Source organism: Sylvia atricapilla, unplaced genomic scaffold (genome assembly GCF_009819655.1).
Source record: "Sylvia atricapilla isolate bSylAtr1 unplaced genomic scaffold, bSylAtr1.pri scaffold_98_arrow_ctg1, whole genome shotgun sequence".
Classification (NCBI taxonomy): domain Eukaryota; kingdom Metazoa; phylum Chordata; class Aves; order Passeriformes; family Sylviidae; genus Sylvia; species Sylvia atricapilla.
In genome coordinates this window covers 57,785-76,912 of record NW_027077179.1, presented here as the reverse complement: position 1 = coordinate 76,912, position 19,128 = coordinate 57,785, and the positions used below count along the sequence as shown (strand labels likewise).

Genomic DNA, 19,128 nt, shown 5'->3' with positions numbered 1-19,128 from the left:
CCCCATTACAAACTCCATAAACCCCCCTACAAAACCCATAAAATCCCCCTACAAACCCCACAAAACCCCGTCACAAACCCCACAAAATCCCCACTACAAACGCCATAACCCCCCCACAAACTCCACAAAACCCCCGTTACAAACCCCACAAAAACCTCTCCCTACAAAACCCCCCAAACCCCTCCCCCCCACCACCAACTCCACTTAGGAAGGAAGGAAAAAAAAAAAAAAAAAAAAGAAAAGGCGCACCCTTTCCCGTTTTATTTACAAAGCTCGGCGGCGCTCCCTCACCGCCCTGCTCCCGCTGTCCCCGGCGGCTCCGCGGGCGGCGGCTCCCGGGGCCGGCTCCGGTCCGCGGGCGCGGCTCTCCGCTCCCGCTGCAGCTCGGCCAGGCGGAGCCGCAGCCGCTGCTCCCGGCGTTTGCCGGCCTGGAGCTGCCTCTGGGCTTTGTCCAGCGCGTCCAGCGCGGCCTCGGCGCGGCGTTTCCAGAGCAGAGCGCTGCCCACCTGGTAGCTGTGCTCGCTCTGGATGTAGGAGCCCGCCCGCGGCGGCAGCCGCAGCATGAACAGCGACGGCGACGGCGGCGGCGCCGGGGGTCCCGCGGGGGCGGCGGGCGCCGGCGGGGCTCCCTCGGGCAGCGCGGGGGTGGCGGTGGCTTCCTCGTCGCCCGTGGCCACCAGCAGGGTCTCGGGGATGGAGCCCGAGGCGCCGGGCAGCGCGGGGACGCCGCCGTGGTCGCCGGCGGGGGCCGGGGGCGGCCCGGGGTCTTTGGGGTCCCGCGGGAAGCAGGAGGCGTCCGAGGGGAACGGGGGCGGCGGCGGGGACGGGGGCGGCTCCCGTCTGCGCGGGGACGGGAACGGGAAGGGCGGTGAGCGGAACGGCCCCGGAACCGGCCCGGAGCGGCGGGGGGTCAGCGGGAGTGGGGGTCCTGGGGGGCCCTGGGGAATGGGGGATCTCCTGGGGAATGGGGGGTCCTGGGGAAGGGGGGGGTCAGGGGGAGTGGGGGTCCTGGGGGTCCCTGGGGAATGGGGGATCTCCTGGGGAATGGGGGGGTCCTGGGGAATGGGGGGTCCTGGGAGAGGTCAGGGAGGAATAGGGGGTCCTAGGGGGAAGTCAGCGGGGAGTGGGGGGTCCTGGGGAGAGGTCAGCGGGGAGTGGGGGGTCCTGAGGGGAGTGGGGGGGGTCCTGGGGAATGGGGGGTCCTGGGGAGAGGTCAGCAGGAAATGGGGGGTCCTAGGGGGAGTGGGGGGTCCTGGGGGTGGGAGAGGTCAGTGGGGAATGGGGGGTCTGCTGAGGAATGAGGGGGCCTTGAGGAATGAGGGGTCCTGGGGAGAGGTCAGGGGGAAATGGGGGTTCCTGGGGAATGGGGGGTCTCCTGAGGAATGGGGGGTCCTGGGGAATGGGGGGTCCTGGGAGAGGTCAGCGGGGAGTGGGGGTCCTGGGGAATGGGGATCCCCTGGGGAATGGGGGGTCCTGGGGAATGGGGGACCCTGGGGAGAGTGGGGGGGTTTGGGAAGAGGTCAGAGGGGAATGGGGGTCCCCTAAGGAATGGGAGGTCCTGGGGAGAGGTCAGCGGGGAGTGGGGGGTCCTGAGGGGAGTGGGGGGGTCCTGGGGAATGGGGGGTCTCCTGAGGAATGGGGGGTCCCAGGGGTGGGAGAGGTCAGGGGGGCATGGGGGGTCTGCTGAGGAATGGGGGGCCCTGAAGAATGGGGGTCCCCTGAGGAATGGGGGGTCCTAAGTGTGAGAGAGGTTGGTTGGTGAGGAATGGGGGGGTCCATCAGGAATTGGGGGGGTCCCATCCGATTGGGGAGCCCCTTCCCCTGCGAGCCCCCCAAAGCCCCCCAGGGGCACCCAGAGGTTGGGGAGGGTCCCGGGGTGGGAGAGGGGAAATCGGGGGTCCCGGGGGTCCCGGGGTGGGAGAGGGGAAATCGGGGGTCCCGGGGGCCAGCCCGTGCTGGGAATAAATCGGGGACCCCCCCGCACTCACTTCCACCTGCGGGCGGCCCGGAGGGGTTTTGGGGGGTCGCTGTCCGGCGGGGGGGCCCGGGGGGGGCCCGTGGAGAAGACGGTGGGCACGGCGCCCTCCTTCAGGCGGTGGTAGCCACTGGGGGGGAACGGGGGCTCAGGGGGGACCCCAAAACACCGGGGGGGTCCCGGGGGGCTCAGAAAGGCCTGGGGGGACCCCGAGATCCAGGGGGGGTCCTGGGACACCTGGAATACCTGGGGGGGCCCTCACCTGCAGCCCCCCAACTCACCTGTAGCCAAGTCACACCTGTACCCCACCCCAGGATACAGCTGCAGCCCCAGGCTCAGCTGGATCCCACCCCAGAGCCACCTGGGTCCCCCCAGCCCCACCTGCAGCCCCCAAGTCACACCTAGAGCCCACCCCAGGATACACCTGCACTCCCAGGCTCACCTGCAGGCCCTGGGCTCACCTGTAACCCACCCCCAGCTCACCTGTAGCCCACCCCAGGTCACACCTGGCTGTCCCCAGGTCACACCTGCAGCCCCCCAGGCTCACCTGTAGCCTCCCAGCACACACCTGCATCCCCCCAGCACACACCTGGCCGTCCCCAGCACACACCTGGCTGTCCCCAGCTCACCTGTAGCCCACGAGCTCGAAGCAGGAGCTCTCGAAGTGCTGGGAGCAGAAGTAGATGTATTTGGAGCTGGGGTCCCAGCGCCCCCCGCCCGCGGGGTCCCGCCGCCGGCTGTTCTCCAGCCACTGCACACGGCGGGGGTCGTCCCTGCGCGGCAGCCTGGGGACACGGGGACACGGGGACACCAGTGGGGACACGGGGACACAATGGGGACACGGGGACACAACGGGGACGGGGGACAGGGACAGGGACACGGGGACAGGGACAGGGACACGGGGACAGGGACACGGGGACAGGGACAGGGGATAGGGACAGGGGGACACCAATGGGGACATGGGGACACCAACGGGGACAGGGGACAGGGACGGGGGGACACCAATGGGGACATGGGGACACCAACGGGGACAGGGATTGGGACAGGGGGACAGGAGGACACCAATGGGGACAGGGATGGCGGAAGGGAGAGGGGGACAGGGACAGGGACAGGGATAGGGGTGGGACAGGGATGAGGGGAAAGGAACAGGGATAGGGGATGGGGACAGGGACACAGGGACAGGGGATGGGGACACCGATGGGGACAGGGCATGGGGACAGGGACATGGGGACAGGGACATAGACAGGGACATGAGGACACCAATGGGGACAGGGATAGGGACACCGATGGGGACAGGGACACAGGACAGGGACATGCAGGACATGGACATGGGGACAGGGACAGGGACATGGGGACAGGGGGAAAGGGACAGGGATAGGGGATGGGGACAGGAACACAAGGACAGGGACACAGGACAGGGACATGCAGGACAGGGACATGGACAGGGACACGGGGACACCGATGGGGACAGGGACAGGGGCACGGGGACACCGATGGGGACAGGGACAGGGGCACGGGGATGGGGGGATATGGGGACAGGGGGACACAAATGACAGGGACAGAGACAGGGGACATGGGGATATAGACAGGGACATGGGATGACAGGGACAGGTGGACAGGGACAGGGTGACACGGACATGTGAACAGGGACATGGCGACATGGGGACAGGGACAGAGGACAGGGACATGGGATGACATGGACATGGGACAGGGACATGGGGACATAAACGTAGACACGGGGATATGGCGACAGAGACATGGGACAGGGACACAGGGACATGGGGCACACAGGGTGTGAAGGGCCACGAGAAGGCAGGGACACGGGGGGGACACAGGATGGGGAACAGAGGTGACACAGGTGACAAAGGTCACACAGGTGAGCCACGAGGCCACAGCTCCCCCCCGTGCACACCCCATTTCTGCAGGGCTGAAGGACACCTTCCACCCCCCGCCCCTGGAGATGGAGCAGTCCAGCCGGAGCCGGTACCGGGGGACAGGGCTGAGCCACCCCTCCACCGGGGGGGGACAGACACACCTGGGCCAGCCCACGGGACACACCTGGGCCAGCCCACTGCTGAGGACAGGTGACAACAGGGACAGTCCATTGCCAAGGGAGGGGACGCACACACCGGTGCCAGCCCGTTGCTAAGGGGGGTGACACCAGTGACAGCCCGTGTCCGGGAGGTGACACAGGTGACAGCGCATTGCTAAGGGAGGGGTGACACCTGGGACAGCCCGTGTCTGGGGGTGGTGACATTGGTGCCAGCCCGTGTCTGGGGGTGGTGACACCGGTGCCAGCCCGGCTCAGGGGAGGTGACAGCGGTGTCCCAGGGGCTCTCGGCAAACACGCACCGGTGGAAGGAGATGCCTCGGCCGCGGGTGTCGCGGGTGTCGCGGGTGCAGCAGCCGGCGGCGGAGCAGTGCCGGGGCATCTGCGGGGGACGCGGGGCGGTCACGGGGGTCCCCAAACCCCACCGAGCGCCGGGGCCTCACCCCAACAATGTCCCGGCTCCCCACGGCCGGAGCGGCCCTCAGATATGAATAATGACGCCTCAATGCCATTATTCCTCCCTCCCACATCCTGACCCTTCCCCACCATTCCCCACCATTCCCCACCATTCCCCCCGGGCCGGGGCCTGCCCCGCTGCCCCCCGCACGGCCCCTCCGCGGGCTGACATCCCCCCGCAATGGCCGGAGCCCTCTCCCCATCCCGGGCCGTCCCTTTCCCCCCGTTTTTCTCCATTTCCCCCCGGTTTTTTCCCCTTTTCCCGCCCCGTTCCGGCCCCACCTCGGCGCTCCCATCCCGCCGCCGCCGCCGCGGCCTCCCCGGAACTCTCGCGACACTTCCCGAAATCCGCGAGAACAACCCTTCCGCAACCCCCCCGGCCCCGCCTCTTCCTTCTCATTGGCTGAGACTGCGACGTGGGCGGGGCGCCCCGCCCCCTGACCTCGCGCCTTATTTGCATTCTGCGCTGTGATTGGCCGGCGCTCCCTCTTTGTTTCTATACAAGCCCCGCCCCTCGCGGCCGGCGTTCTGCGCCCCCTTCCCGCGGCTTTTGGGGGATTTGGGGGCATTTTGGGAGATTTTGGGAGATTTTGGGGGGATTTCACCCCTTCATTTGAGGTTAAAAGGGTTTTGGAGACTCCCCCGAGCCGACTGTGGGGGGTTTGGACAGACTAGGGGGGTTTATTGGGGGTTTTCAGGGTAACGACGGGGTTTGGGGTGCCCCGGCTGGATTTTGGGGTGTTTTGGGGGGTTTTGAGGGGTTCCAACACCCCCCAGTGGGTGCGGGGATGGTTTTGGGGTCCCTCCCGACGTGTTTTGGGGGGATCTGAAGGGATTTCAGGACTCCGGGATGTTTTAAACACCCCCCCCCCCCCAAAAAAAAAAAAAAAAGCGGCGCGGGACGGGGGATCCCCCAAAGGCACTTTAATGGGTTTGGGGACCCCCGCCCCAAAACCCCACCGGGAAAACGGGGGGCCCTGGGCGGCTTTGGGGTGCCGGGGGGTCTCAGGGGGTGCCCGCAGCGCTGGGCTCGGCGGGGGACCCGCTGTCGCCGCTGTCGCCGCTGTCCTCGGAGTCGTCGTCCCCGTCCCGCAGCATCCGCCGCACCGTGCGGGACAGGGTCATGGGGTCACACCTGGGGGCGCCGGGGGGTGAGACCCCACAGAGCCCCCATAAACCCCACAGAGACCCTTCAGTGCCCTATAGAGACCCCAGCACCCCATAGAGACCCCAGACCCCACAGATCCCCCGAAACCCCACAGAGACCCTTCAGTGTCCTATAGAGACCCCAGCACCCCACAAACCCCACAGAGACCCCAAATACCCCATAAACCCCATAGAGACCCCCCAGCACCCCACAGAGACCCCCCAGTGCCCTATAGAGACCCCAGCACCCCATAAACCCCCCAGAGACCCCCATAAATCCCATAGAGACCCCCCAGTGTCCCAGCACCCCATAGAGACCCCCAATACCCCATAAACCCCCCAGAGACCCCTCGGTGCCCTATAGAGACCCCATAAACCCCCCAGAGACCCCAGACCCCATAACCCCCCCCGAGACCTCTGCAGGAGTCCCCCATCCCATAGGGGACCCACGGGGGGGGGTCTGTGGGGTCCATAGGGGTTCCATAGGGGTTCCATAGGGTCCATAGGGCTTCTATAGGATTTCTGTAGGGTCCATAGGGGTTCTATGGGGTCTGTACAGGTTCTACAGGGCCTATAGGGGTTCTATGGGGTTTCTATGGGGTCTATAGGATCCATAGCGGTCCATAGGGGTTCTATAGGGTATATATAAGGCCCACAGGAGTTCTATAGGGGTTCTATGGGGTCGGTAGGAGCTCTATAGGGTTTCTATAGGGTATCTATAAGGTCCGTAGAGGTTCTATAGGGTATCTATGGGGTCCATAGGGGGTCTATAGTGTCCATAGGGGCTCCATAGGATTTCTATGGGGTCTATAGGATCCATAGGGCCCATGGGGTCCATATGGGTTCTATGTGGTCTATAAGGGCCCATAGGTTTCTATGGGGTCTATAGGGTTTCTATGTGCTCCGTAGGAGTTCTATAGGGTTTCTATAGGGTCCATAGGGGCTCTATAGGGTTTCTATAGGGTCTATAGGGTTTCTATGTGCTCCATAGGAGTTCTATAGGGTTTCTATAGGGTCCATAGGGGTTTTATAGGGGCTCTATAGAGTTTCTATAGTGTTCATAGGGTTTCTATAGGGTCCATAGGAGCTCTGTAGGGTTTCTATGTGGCCCATAGGGCTTCCTATAGGGTCCGTAGGGGCTCTATAGGGTTTCCATAGGGTCTATAGGGTTTCTATGTGGCCCATAGGGGGTCCATAGGGGCCGTGGGGTTTCTATAGGGTTCCCATAGGGTCCATACGGTTCCTATAGGGGTTCTATAGGGTTCCTATAGGGTCCCCATAGGGTCTCTATAGGGTCTCTATAGGGTCTCTATAAGGTCTCTATAGGGTCCATACGGTTCCTATAGGGTTTCTATAGGGGTCCCATAGGGTTCTATAGGGTTCCTATAGGGTCTCTATAGGGTCTGTAGGGGCTCTATAGGGTTTCTATAGGGTCCATACGGTTCCTATAGGGTTTCTATAGGGTTTCTATAGGGTTTCTATAGGGTTTCTATAGGGTTTCTTTTGGGTCTATAGGGTTCCTATAGGGCCTGTAGGGTTTCTATAGGGTCTGTAGGGGTTCTATAGGGTCTATAGGGGCTCTATAGGGTTCCTATAGGGTCCATGGGGTTTCTATAGGGTTCCTATAGGGTTTCTATAGGGTTCTGTAGGAGTCCCATAGGGTTTCTATAGGGTTCCCATAGGGTTTCTATAGGGTCTGTAGGGGCTCTATAGGGTTTCTATAGGGTTCCCATCGGTTTTCTATAGGGTTCATATGGTTCCTATAGGGTTTCTATAGGGTTTCTATAGGGTCTATAGGGTTCCTATAGGGCCTGTAGGGTTTCTATAGGGTCTGTAGGGGTTCTATAGGGTCTATAGGGGCTCTATAGGGTTCCTATAGGGTCCATGGGGTTTCTATAGGGTTCTGTAGGGGTCGCATAGGGTTTCTATAGGGTTCCCATAGGTTTTCTGTAGGGTTCCCATAGGTTTTCTATAGGGTTCATACGGTTCCTATAGGGTTTCTATAGGGTTTCTATAGAGTCTATAGGGTTCGTATAGGGCCTGTAGGGTTTCTATAGGGTCTGTAGGGGTTCTATAGGGTCTATAGGGGCTCTATAGGGTTCCTATAGGGTCCATGGTGTTTTTATAGGGTCCATGGGGTTTTTATAGGGTTCCTATAGGGTTTTATAGGGTTCCTCTAGGGTTTCTATAGGGTTCTGTAGGGGTCCCATAGGTTTTCTATAGGGTTCCCATAGGGTTTCTATAGGGTTCCCATAGGCCCCACCTGAGGCGGGCGCGGAGCACGGCCACGTGCCGCGCGGTGACAGCGGCGCCGTCCCCGATGTCCTCGAGCTGCCGCCGCAGGTGGTGGCCCTGGGCCAGGGCCTGGGCCGTGCCCGCGGCCACCGCGGCCACCTGCGCGGCCACGAGACGGGCCGAGGCCTCGCTGGCACGGGCCTGGGGACAGGGACAGCGGGGACATGGGGACACTGGGGACATGGGGACACTGGGGACAGCGGGGACAGTGGGGACAGCGGGGACATGGGGACACTGGGGACAGCGGGGACATTGGGGACAGCGGGGACAGCGGGGACATGGAGGACAGGAACAGCGGGGACATGGGGACACTGGGGACAGTGGGGACAGCGGGGACATGGGGACACTGGGGACATGGGGACACTGGGGACAGCGGGGACAGCAGGGACAGTGGGGACAGCGGGGACATGGGGACACTGGGGACAGCGGGGACATGGGGACAGCGGGGACAGCAGGGACATGGGGACACTGGGGACAGTGGGGACAGCGGGGACATGGGGACACTGGGGACAGCGGGGACAGCGGGGACAGCGGGGACATGGGGACACTGGGGACAGCGGGGACATGGGGACACTGGGGACACTGGGGACAGCGGGGACAGCGGGGACACTGGGGACAGCGGGGACATGGGGACACTGGGGACAGCGGGGACATGGGGACACTGGGGACAGCGGGGACATGGGGACACTGGGGATAGCAGGGACATGGGGACACTGGGGACAGCGGGGACATGGGGGACAGGAACAGCGGGGACATGGGGGACACTGGGGACAGCGGGGACAGCGGGGACACTGGGGACATGGGGACACTGGGGACAGCGGGGACAGCGGGGACATGGGGACACTGGGGACAGCAGGGACAATGGGGACACTGGGGACATGGGGACACTGGGGACAGCGGGGAAATGGGGACACTGGGGATAGCAGGGACATGGGGACAGCGGGGACATCGGGGACACGGGACAGCGGGGACATTGGGGACAGGGACAGCGGGGACATGGGGGACACTGGGGACAGCGGGGACAGGGACATTGGGGACAGGGGCAGCAGGGACGTCAGTGGGAACACTGGGGACATTGGGGACACTGGGGACATCGGGGGCATTGGGGACATGGGGGACGTCGGGGACACCAGCGGGGACATTGAGGCTATTGGGGACACGGGTATTGTGCCATCGGGCATTAGGACGTGGGGACATGGCGGCACAGAGGCTGTAGGGTGGCAACAGGTGACAGGAGGTGACAGGAAATGACGGCAGGTGACAGGAGATGACAGCAGTGGCAGCAGTGACAGAAGGTGACAGGAGGGGCCAGCAGTGACAGCAGTGACAGGAGGTGCCAGCAGGTAACAGGAGGTGACAGGAGGTGAAAGGAGGTGGCAGGAGGTGACAGCAGTGACAGCAGGTGACAGGAGGTGCCAGCAGTGCCAGCAGTGGCAGCAGGTGACAGCAGTGACAGAAGGTGACAGGAGGGGCCAGCAGGTGGCAGCAGGTGGCACAGGTGGCCGCGGTGCCGGTGTCACCTGTCCCCACCTGCAGGCGGTAGCGCTCCCCCAGCAGCCGCTGCTCCTCCGCCTCGGCCACCAACACGCGCAGGCGGCGCCCGGTGACACGGGCGGCACGGGACAGGGACAGCCGCGCCCTGCGACGGGGACAGCCGGGTCACCCGGGTCACCTGTGTCACCCTGTGTCACCCCTATCACCCACAGAGTCACCCACTGTCACCGAGGACAGGGACAGCCGCGCCCTGCGATGAGGACAGCCGGGTCACCCGGATCACCTGTGTCACCCTGTGTCACCCCTATCACCCACAGAGTCACCCACTGTCACCGAGGACAGGGACAGCCGTGCCCTGCGATGAGGACAGCCGGGTCACCTGTGTCACGTGTGTCACCCACTGTCACCCCGGGTCGCTCAAACCGCTCTGGGTCACTCCGGGACCCCCATGGGCCACCCTGTGCCACCCTGGGGACACCCTGGGGACACCCAAACCCACCCTGTGCCACCCTGGGGCCGCACAAACCAACCCGGGTCACCTCAGGACCACCTAGGGACCACCGTGTGCCACCCTGGGACCATCTGGGGACCACCGTGTGCCACCCTGGGGTCACCCTGACGTGCTCTGGGTCACCTCAGGACCATCTGGGGACCACCCGGGACCACCCAAAACCAATCCGGGTCATCCTGGGGCCACCCGGGACCACTTGAGCACCGCCCTGGGCCCCTCTTCCCCCCCGTCCTCCCTGTCCCCTGTCCGGTGTCCGGTGTCCGGTGTCCCCTGTCCAGTGTCCCCTGTCCCGTGTCCAGTGTCCCGTGTCCTCTATCCGCGCTGTCCCCTCTCCCGTGTCCCCTGCCCCCGCTGTCCCCTATCCCCGTGTCCCCGCTGTCCCCTGTCCCCTGTCCCCTGTCCGGTGTCCCCTGCCCCCTGTCCGCTGTCCCCTGTCCCCGCTGTCCCCTGTCCCCTGTCCCCTGTCCGGTGTCCCCTGTCCCCTGTCCGCTGTCCCCTGTCCCCGCTGTCCCCTGTCCACTGTCCGGTGTCCCCTGTCCCCGCTGTCCCCTGTCCCCTGTCCGCTGTCCCCTGTCCGCTGTCCCCTGTCCCCTGTCCGCTGTCCCCTATCCCCGCTGCCCCCTGTCCCGTGTCACCTGCCCCCGCTGTCCCCTATCCCCGTGTCCCCGCTGTCCCCTGTCCCCGCTGTCCCCTGTCCCCTGTCCCCGCTGTCCCCTGTCCCCTGTCCCCGCTGTCCCCTGTCCCCGCTGTCCCCTGTCCGGTGTCCCCTATCCCCGCTGTCCCCTGTCCCCGCTGTCCCCTGTCCCCTGTCCCCTATCCCCTGTCCCCGCTGTCCCCTGTCCCCGCTGTCCGCTGTCCCCTGTCCGGTGTCCCCTGTCCCCTGTCCCCTGTCCCCTGTCCCCGCTGTCCCCTGTCCCCTGTCCCCTGTCCCCTGTCCCCGCTGTCCCCTGTCCCCCCTGTCCGGTGTCCCCTGTCCCCGCTGTCCCCTGTCCCCGCTGTCCCCTATCCCCGCTGTCCCCTGTCCCCTGTCCGCTGTCCCCTGTCCCCTGTCCCCTATCCCCGCTGTCCCCTATCCGGTGTCCCGTGTCCCCTGTCCCCTGTCCGCTGTCCCCTGTCCCCTGTCCCCCCTGTCCCCTGTCCCCTGTGCCCGCCGTCCCCTGTCCCCGGACCCCTCCTCTCTCCGCAGCAGCTCCTGCAGGCTCTCTCTCCTGGCTCTCAGCGCTCCCTCGGGGCTCTCGGGGGGTTCCCGGGGCCGCCGCAGCCGCTCCCGGAGCCGCCGCTGCTCCAGCGCCAGGCGACTCCGCGCCGCCCGCGCCGCCTCCGCCCGCGCCCCCGCTGCCGCCAGCGCCCGCCGCAGCTCCTCGGCCTGGGGACAGCCACCGCGTCACCCGCGGGTGTCACCCGTGGCACCCACAGCTGTCCCCGTGTCACCCATGGCAGCCACACCTGTCCCTGTGACACCCACACCTGTCCCTATGACACCCACACCTGTCCCCGTGTCACCCACAGCTGTCCCCGTGTCACCCATGGCACCCACACCTGTCCCTGTGTCACCCATGGCACCCACAGCTGTCCCCGTGTCACCCATGGCACCCACAGCTGTCCCTGTGACACCCACACCTGTCCCTATGACACCCACACCTGTCCCCGTGTCACCCACAGCTGTCCCCGTGTCACCCATGGCACCCACAGCTGTCCCTGTGACACCCATGGCACCCACAGCTGTCCCTGTGACACCCACACCTGTCCCCGTGTCACCCATGGCACCCACAGCTGTCCCTGTGACACCCATGGCACCCACAGCTGTCCCTGTGACACCCACACCTGTCCCTATGACACCCACACCTGTCCCCGTGTCACCCACAGCTGTCCCCGTGTCACCCATGGCACCCACAGCTGTCCCTGTGACACCCATGGCACCCACAGCTGTCCCTGTGACACCCACACCTGTCCCCGTGTCACCCATGGCACCCACAGCTGTCCCTGTGACACCCATGGCACCCACATCAGTCCCTGTGACACCCATGGCACCCACAGCTGTCCCCGTGTCACCCATGGCACCCACAGCTGTCCCTGTGACACCCACACCTGTCCCCGTGTCACCCACACCTGTCCCCGTGTCACCCACAGCTGTCCCCGTGTCACCCGTGGCACCCACAGCTGTCCCTGTGACACCCATGGCACCCACATCAGTCCCTGTGACACCCATGGCACCCACAGCTGTCCCCGTGTCACCCATGGCACCCACAGCTGTCCCTGTGACACCCACACCTGTCCCTGTGTCACCCACACCTGTCCCCGTGTCACCCACAGCTGTCCCCGTGTCACCCGTGGCACCCACAGCTGTCCCTGTGACACCCATGGCACCCACAGCTGTCCCTGTGACACCCACACCTGTCCCCGTGTCACCCATGTCACCCACAGCTGTCCCTGTGACACCCATGGCACCCACATCTGTCCCCACAACCGCCAGCGCCCGCCGCAGCTCCTCGGCCTGGGGACAGCCACCGCGTCACCCACGGGTGTCCTCTGTGACACCCACACCTGTCCCCGTGTCACCCACACCCGTCCCCCGTGACACCCACACCTGTCCCCGTGACAACCATGGCACCCACGGGTGTCCCCGTGTCACCCACACCTGTCCCTGTGTCACCCATGGCACCCACACCTGTCCCTGTGACATCCACACCTGTCCCCATGACACTCACACCTGTCCCCGTGTCACCCACAGGTGCCCCCACGTCACCCTCACCTACCCACCTTCCCCCCAGGGGTGGCCGTGTCCCACCTGTCCCCCACATATGTCACCAATGCCCCCCGGGCACCTCCTGTCGCCCACCGGCCCCCCATGTCCCCCCGTGTCTCCCCATGACCCTGCGGTGTCCCCACACGTGTCCCCGTGAACCCCTGTGTCGTCCTCAGAGGTGTCCCCCCCGTGTCCCCGCGGTGTCCCCGGTGTCCCCAGTGTCCCCAGGGTGTCCCCGGTGTCCCCAGGATGTCCTCGGTGTCCCCCCGCCCCCGCGGTGTCCCCGGTGTCCCCGCGGTGTCCCCAGGATGTCCCCGGTGTCCCGAGGGTGTCCCCGGTGTGCCCGGTGTCCCCCCGCCCCCGCGGTGTCCCCGCGGTGTCCCCAGTGTCCCCAGGGTGTCCCCGGTGTCCCCGCGGTGTCCCCGGTGTTCCCGCGGTGTGCCCGGTGTCCCCCCGCCCCCGCGGTGTCCCCGCGGTGTCCCCAGTGTCCCCAGGGTGTCCCCGGTGTCCCCGCGGTGTCCCCGCGGTGTCCCCGGTGTTCCCGCGGTGTGCCCGGTGTCCCCCCGCCCCCGCGGTGTCCCCGCGGTGTCCCCAGTGTCCCCAGGGTGTCCCCGGTGTCCCCGCGGTGTCCCCAGTGTCCCCAGGTGTCCCCCCGCCCCCGCGGTGTCCCCGGTGTCCCCAGGGTGTCCCCGGTGTCCCCCCGCCCCCGCGGTGTCCCCGGTGTCCCCCCGGCCCCGCGGTGTCCTCGGTGTCCCCGCGGTGTCCCCGGTGTCCCCGCGGTGTCCCCGGTGTCCCCACGTGTCCCAGGCGCTGGCTCAGCCGCTCCCGCAGGTCGCGGTTGTGTTCCCGCAGCTCCTCCAGCGCCGCCTGCAGCGCCGCCGGGTCCCCCGCGGGGGCGCTGTGGGGACAAGGGGACATGGAGGGGACAGAGGGGACATGGCGGGGACACAGGACATCGGGGACACGGGACATCGGGGATATGGAGGACATGGAGGGGACATGGAGGGGACAGAAGGGACATGGAGGAGATATAGGGGACATCGGGGACACAGAGGGGACACAGAGGGGAAATAGAGGGGACACGGGGACATGGAGGGGACAGAGGGGACATCGGGGACATGGAGGGGACATGGAGGGGACATGGAGGGGACATGGAGGGGACAGAAGGGACATGGAGGAGATACAGGGGACATCGGGGACACAGAGGGGAAATAGAGGGGACACGGGGACATGGAGGGGACAGAGGGGACATCGAGGGGACACGGGACATCGGGGACATGGAGAGGACACGGGACATCGGGGACATGGAGAGGACACGGGACATCGGGGACATGGAAGGGATATAGGGGACACGGAGGGGACGTGGAGGGGACAGAGGGGACGTGGGGGGGACATGGAAGGGACATGGAGGGCCTATAGTGGCCATAGGGACAGATAGGGGCATAGAGGGGACATAGAGGGGATATAGAAGGGGACATGGAGGGGACATAGGGGACATCGGGGACACGGAGGGGACATGGAGGGGACACAGGACATCGAAGGGACATACACAGAGGGGATATAGAGGGGACATGGAGGAGACATAGGGGACAGGGAGGGGACATGAAGGGCCTATAGTGGCCATAGGGACTATAGGGACATATAGGGGACATGTTGGGGACACAGAGACATATAGGGCCTATAGGAAACATATGGGGGCTGCAGGGACGTACAGGAACATATGGGGGCTGTAGGGGTTATAGGGACACACAGAGGACATGTAGGGGACATATAGGGACATATAGGGGCTATGGGGACGTATGGGACACATCCATGGGGGACCTATAGTGGCTGTAGGGCACATGGGGACTATAGGGGACACATGGGGACAATGGGGGACTTGGAGATTATAGGGACATATAGGGGCTGTAGGGGACGTACAGGGACAATAGGGACATACAGGGGCTGTGGGGGACATACAGGGACAATAGGGACATACAGGGGCTGTAGGGGACGTACAGGGACAATAGGGACATATAGGGGCTGTGGGGGCAGTAGGGGCTATAGGGACATATAGGGGCTGTAGGGGCTGTAGGGGACAATAGGGACGTATAGGGACAATAGGGACATATAGGCGCTATAGGGACTGTAGGGGCTATAGGGACATATAGGGGCTGTGGAGGATGTCGGGGCTATAGGGACAATAGGGACATATAGGGGCTGTAGGGGACGTACAGGGACAATAGGGACATATAGGGGCTGTAGGGGACGTACAGGGACAATAGGGACATGTGGGGGCTGTGGGGTAGATGGGGCACGGGCAGTTCCAGGGGCTATAGGGAACTTTGGGACTGTAGGGGACACACCGGGGGACACACTGGGAGGGGGCGTGGCCGGGCTCACCTGGGCCGGGGGGCGTGGCCCACCTTCGCGGCCACCTGGTCACGCTCCTGCTCCGCCTGGCGCCGGGAATGCTGGGCCACCTGCACCGCCTGTGGGCGGGGCCAGCATGGACACACCCCCGAGCCACGCCCACAGTCATAACCCCGCCCAGCTGCTTTAGCCCTGCCCATTGGTTCTTAGCCCCGCCCATAGGCTGCTATAGCCCCGCCCATTGATACTTAGCCCCGCCCATAGGCTGTTATAGCCCCGCCCACAGGCTGTTATAGCCCCGCCCATTGGGTCTTAGCCCCACCCATAGGCTGTTATAGCCCCGCCTATTGATCCTCAGCCCCGCCCATAGGCTGTTATAGCCCCGCCCATTGATCCTTAGCCCCGCCCATTGGTCCTTAGCCCCGCCCATAGGCTGTTATAGCCCCGCCCATTGATCCTTAGCCCTGCCCATTGATCCTTAGCCCCGCCCATAGGCTGTTATAGCCCTGCCCATTGATCCTCAGCTCCGCCCATAGGCTGTTATAGCCCCACCCATTGGTCCTTAGCCCTGCCCATAGGCTGTTATGGCCCCACCCATTCGGTCTTAGCCCCACCCATAGGCTGTTATAGCCCCGCCCATTGGTCCTTAGCCCCACCCATAGGCTGTTATAGCCCCGCCCATTGGTCCTTAGCCCCACCCCCAGCAGCAATAGTCCTGCCCATTTTCCATAGCCACGTCCTTCGCCTTAGCCACGCCCACCTGGCGCAGCCGCTCCAGCTCCGCCCCCCGGGTCTGGCACTGAGACTCCGCCTCCTGTGCCCGGAGCTCCGCCCCCACCTTGGCAGCACGAGCAGCCTCCAGCTCCGCCCACAGCATCTGCCCCGCCTCCTGCAGAGGGGCGGGGTCAGCGACAGGCCACGCCCATGCACCTGGTCCCGTCACTGCTCCACCACTCATTCACAGCCACACTTCCTAAGACCACGCCTCCTCCAGCCAAACCACGCCCACTTTATCCCCACCATAGCCACACCCTCACCCTGACCCCACCCATTCCAGAGACTCCACCCCCTCTGGCCCCTTCCCACCATGGCCCCATCCACCTCCCAAAATCTTGGGCCCTAAATGCCCCGCCTCCCTCACAGACCACACCCCCGGCCACACCCTCTTCACACCGTCTCAGCCACACCCTGTCAGAGGCTCCGCCCCCTCCACCAGGCCCCGCCCACCTGCTGCAGGCGCAGGCGCTCCTTGGCTCTGTCCAGGGCCCGACAGGCTCCGCCCACCCGGGCCTGGGCTCCGCCCACCGCGATCTCTAGAGCCCGCAGGGCCCCGCCCTCCATCAGGCTCCGCCCACGTTCTGCAGCCAGGCTCCGCCCCAGCATCGCCACCTAATTGGGCAGGGGGTGATTGACAGCCTCAGGCCCCGCCCCCAGGTAATAGCTCCAAGCTCCACCCCCATAATGACGGATGGCCCATGCCCTGCCCACTTGGGTGATTGACAACCACACGCCCCACCCCTTTTCACTGAGAGGAGGGGAAAGGCTGTGACTGACAGGTGATGGCCCCGCCCCTCCACAAGCCACGCCCACCTGGTTGCTGAGGTCCCGCAGCTCCTCCTCCAGATCCCGGCGGTGCTGGGCCTGGCCAGGGGGGAGAGTTTGGGGGCACCCAAAATCCGGGGTGTCCCCGAGCAGTCCCCAAAATCCGGGGTGTCCCAGGTACTGCAGGGCTCAGGGAACCCCCAAAATCCGGGGTGTCAAAGGTGCTATTGGCTCCAGGGAACCCCCAAAATCCAGAGTGTCCCCGAGCAGTCCCCCCAAAATCTGGAGTGTCAAAGGTGCTGTGGGGCCCAGGGAACCCCCAAAATCCGGGGTGCACCAAGAGTCGGTGGTCCCAGGAACCCGAGTGGCCCCAGGTGTCCCCAAATGCCCGGGGGGTCCCGGGTTTTTGGGGACCCCATGTGTCCTGGAGCTCGCAGGTGTCCGAAAGGTCCCAAATTCCCGGGGAGTCCCCAAGTCTGGGGAGGTCCCAGCTCTTTGGGGTCTCCCAGGATTTTGGGGGCTCCCAAGTTTTTTGGGGTCCCAGGAGTCCAGGGAGTCCCGAAATTTAGGGGCACCCAGGTTTTTTGGGGTCCCAGGAGTCCAGGGGGGTCCCAAAGTCTCGGGGGTCACAGCTCTTTGGGGGGTTCCAGGTTTTGGGGGGTCCCAGGAATCCGGGCAGGTCCCAAAGTCGGGGGGTCCCCAGAGCCTGAGGGATCCGGGGGGTCCCCAGGAATCCGGGAGGGGGGTCCCGTCTGTTTGGGGGGGTTCCCAAAGCCCGGAGGAGGAGGAGGAGGAGTTTGGGGTCCCCCCGGTGTCCCCAGGAGACCCCCAGATGTTCGGGGGTCCCAGGACTCGGGAGGGAAGCGGGGGGCGCCCCTAGGGGGGAGCACTTTGGGGTCCCGGGGGGGGCTGGGCCGGGGTGGGGGGGACGTGTCGGTTCCCACGGAGGGGGAGGGGCGCGCAGGGCTCCCGGCCACCGTGTCGCTGTCCCCGCCCCGTGTCCCAGTTGCAGCCGGGGGCTGGCGGGGGGCCAGGGGGGCCGCCGAGGGGCCGAGCGGGGGAGGGGCTGCGAGCCCCCAAATGCGGCCACCCCCCCCCCCCCCCCGCTGCTCCACCCCCTGCGACCCCCTCGGTGGGGGTCGAGGTGTTTGGGGTCCCCAGCGCCACCTGGGGGGGTCCCGCCACTCACCTGTGACAGCCGGGGGACACCGCGCCCTCCCCTGTCCCCCGTGTCCATCATGGCACAAACCGGGGGGGCTCCGGAGCGGCAGAGACCCTGCAGAGACCCCTCCTCTAAACCGGGGGACTGGGACCCCCCTCCTCTAAAACCGAGGGATTGGGACCCCCCCCCAAAACCGGGGGTTTTGGGGACCCCCCTCCTCCAAACCGGGGGTTTTGGGGACCCCTCTCCCCTAAACCGGGGGGCTGGGACCCCCCTCCTCCAAACCGGGCGTTTTGGGGACCCCCTCCTCTAAACCGTGGGGCTGGGACCCCCCTCCTCTAAACCGGGGGTTTTGGGGACCCCCCTCCCCTAAACCGGGGGGCTGGGACGCCCCCACAGCTCCGGGGCCCTTTTCTGTGGGGGGTGCCCCAACTCCGGGGTGCCCTGCCCGCCCTGGGGAGGTTTTGGGGTCCCCCGCTCACCCCGGGGGAGTTTTGGGGTCCCCCGTTCACGCCGGGGGGTTTTGGGGTCCCCTGCTCATCCTGGGGGAGTTTTGGGGTCCCCCGCTCACCCCGGGGGGGGGAGGGAGGCCCCTACCCACCCTCGGGGGAATTTGGGGTCCTCTGCCCACCCCGGGGAGTTTGGGGTCCCCTACCCACATTGGAGGAGTTTGGGGTCCCCCGTTCAGGCCGGGGGGTTTTGGGGTCCCCTGCTCATCCTGGGGGTTTTGGGGTCCCCTACCCACATTGGGGGGGTTTTGGGGTCCCCTGCCCACCCCGGGGGAGTTTTGGGGGTTTTGGGGTCCCCCTCTCTCCCCGCGGCGTCCCCGAGCCCCGTCCCTCACCTGTGGCCGCGGATCCCGCGGGGCCGGTGCCGGGGCCGGTGCCACCCCTGCCGCGGGCACGGGAGGTCCCCGCCAGTGTCGCCGCGTCCCTCCCCTCGGGCTGTACCCACGGGGAGGGGACAGAGCCCGCCCAGCCTCCCCCGGCTGCCGCTGTCACCCCCGCCCTGGCCCCGGGGGACGCGGGTTTCGGGGCACCGCCCCGGGGCGCCCGGAATTCGGGTGTCACCCCCGCCCCTGGGGGTGTCCCGGGGCACCCCGGAATCTCGGTGTCATCCCTGGTGGGGACACACCTGTCCCCTCAGGGGTCGGCGGAGTTCGGGTGTCACCCTCACTCAGGGGACAGGTGTCCTGGGGCACAGCAGAACTCAGGTGTCGCTCTCACCGAGGGGACACAGGTGTCCCGGGACACTCGGGGGTTTGGGTGTCACCCCCACCCGAGGGGACACAGGTGTCCCAGGACACCCCAAAGTTCCAAGGTCATCCCTGCCCCAGGGGACACAGGTGTCCCGGGACACCCCGGGGTTTGGGTGTCACTCCCCCCGAGGGGACACAGGT

The 19,128-nt window shown here is 65.7% G+C and overlaps 2 protein-coding genes across 2 annotated transcripts; both read right to left on the bottom strand.

The window, feature by feature from the left end:
* Nucleotides 1-287: 287 nt before the first annotated feature.
* LOC136375162 (THAP domain-containing protein 7-like) lies at nt 288-4,819 on the bottom strand. The gene is made up of 5 exons (XM_066340522.1): nt 4,764-4,819; nt 4,328-4,407; nt 2,605-2,760; nt 1,989-2,105; nt 288-840 (listed from the first exon to the last, which is right to left on the bottom strand). The coding sequence occupies exons 2-5, from the start codon at nt 4,405-4,407 to the stop codon at nt 288-290; spliced, it is 906 nt and encodes a 301-aa protein (XP_066196619.1). The 5' UTR covers nt 4,764-4,819.
* A 567-nt stretch (nt 4,820-5,386) lies between these two features.
* On the bottom strand, nt 5,387-18,630 carry LOC136375161 (myosin heavy chain, embryonic smooth muscle isoform-like). Its single transcript, XM_066340521.1, has 11 exons — nt 18,574-18,630; nt 17,757-17,843; nt 16,616-16,666; nt 16,253-16,414; nt 15,786-15,914; nt 15,056-15,144; nt 13,412-13,571; nt 11,097-11,293; nt 9,453-9,561; nt 7,891-8,063; nt 5,387-5,616 (listed from the first exon to the last, which is right to left on the bottom strand). Exons 2-11 carry the CDS (start codon nt 17,805-17,807, stop codon nt 5,487-5,489), a joined length of 1,251 nt encoding a protein of 416 aa, XP_066196618.1. The 5' UTR covers nt 17,808-17,843; nt 18,574-18,630; the 3' UTR covers nt 5,387-5,486.
* Nucleotides 18,631-19,128: the final 498 nt, after the last annotated feature.

Coding starts and splice junctions, on each gene's coding strand:
- LOC136375162 (XM_066340522.1), bottom strand. CDS start 4,407: ATGCCCCGGCACTGCTCCGCCGCCGGCTGCTGCACCCGCGACACCCGC. Junction 2,106..2,604: donor TTCGAGCTCGTGGGCTACAG/GTGAGCTGGGGA, acceptor GTTCCCCCCCAG/TGGCTACCACCGCCTGAAGG. Junction 841..1,988: donor CGGGCCGCCCGCAGGTGGAA/GTGAGTGCGGGG, acceptor GTCCCCGCGCAG/ACGGGAGCCGCCCCCGTCCC.
- LOC136375161 (XM_066340521.1), bottom strand. CDS start 17,807: ATGATGGACACGGGGGACAGGGGAGGGCGCGGTGTCCCCCGGCTGTCA. Junction 16,415..16,615: donor TGCGGGACCTCAGCAACCAG/GTGGGCGTGGCT, acceptor CTGCCCAATTAG/GTGGCGATGCTGGGGCGGAG. Junction 11,294..13,411: donor GCGGGGACACCGAGGACACC/GCGGGGCCGGGG, acceptor GGCTGTCCCCAG/GCCGAGGAGCTGCGGCGGGC.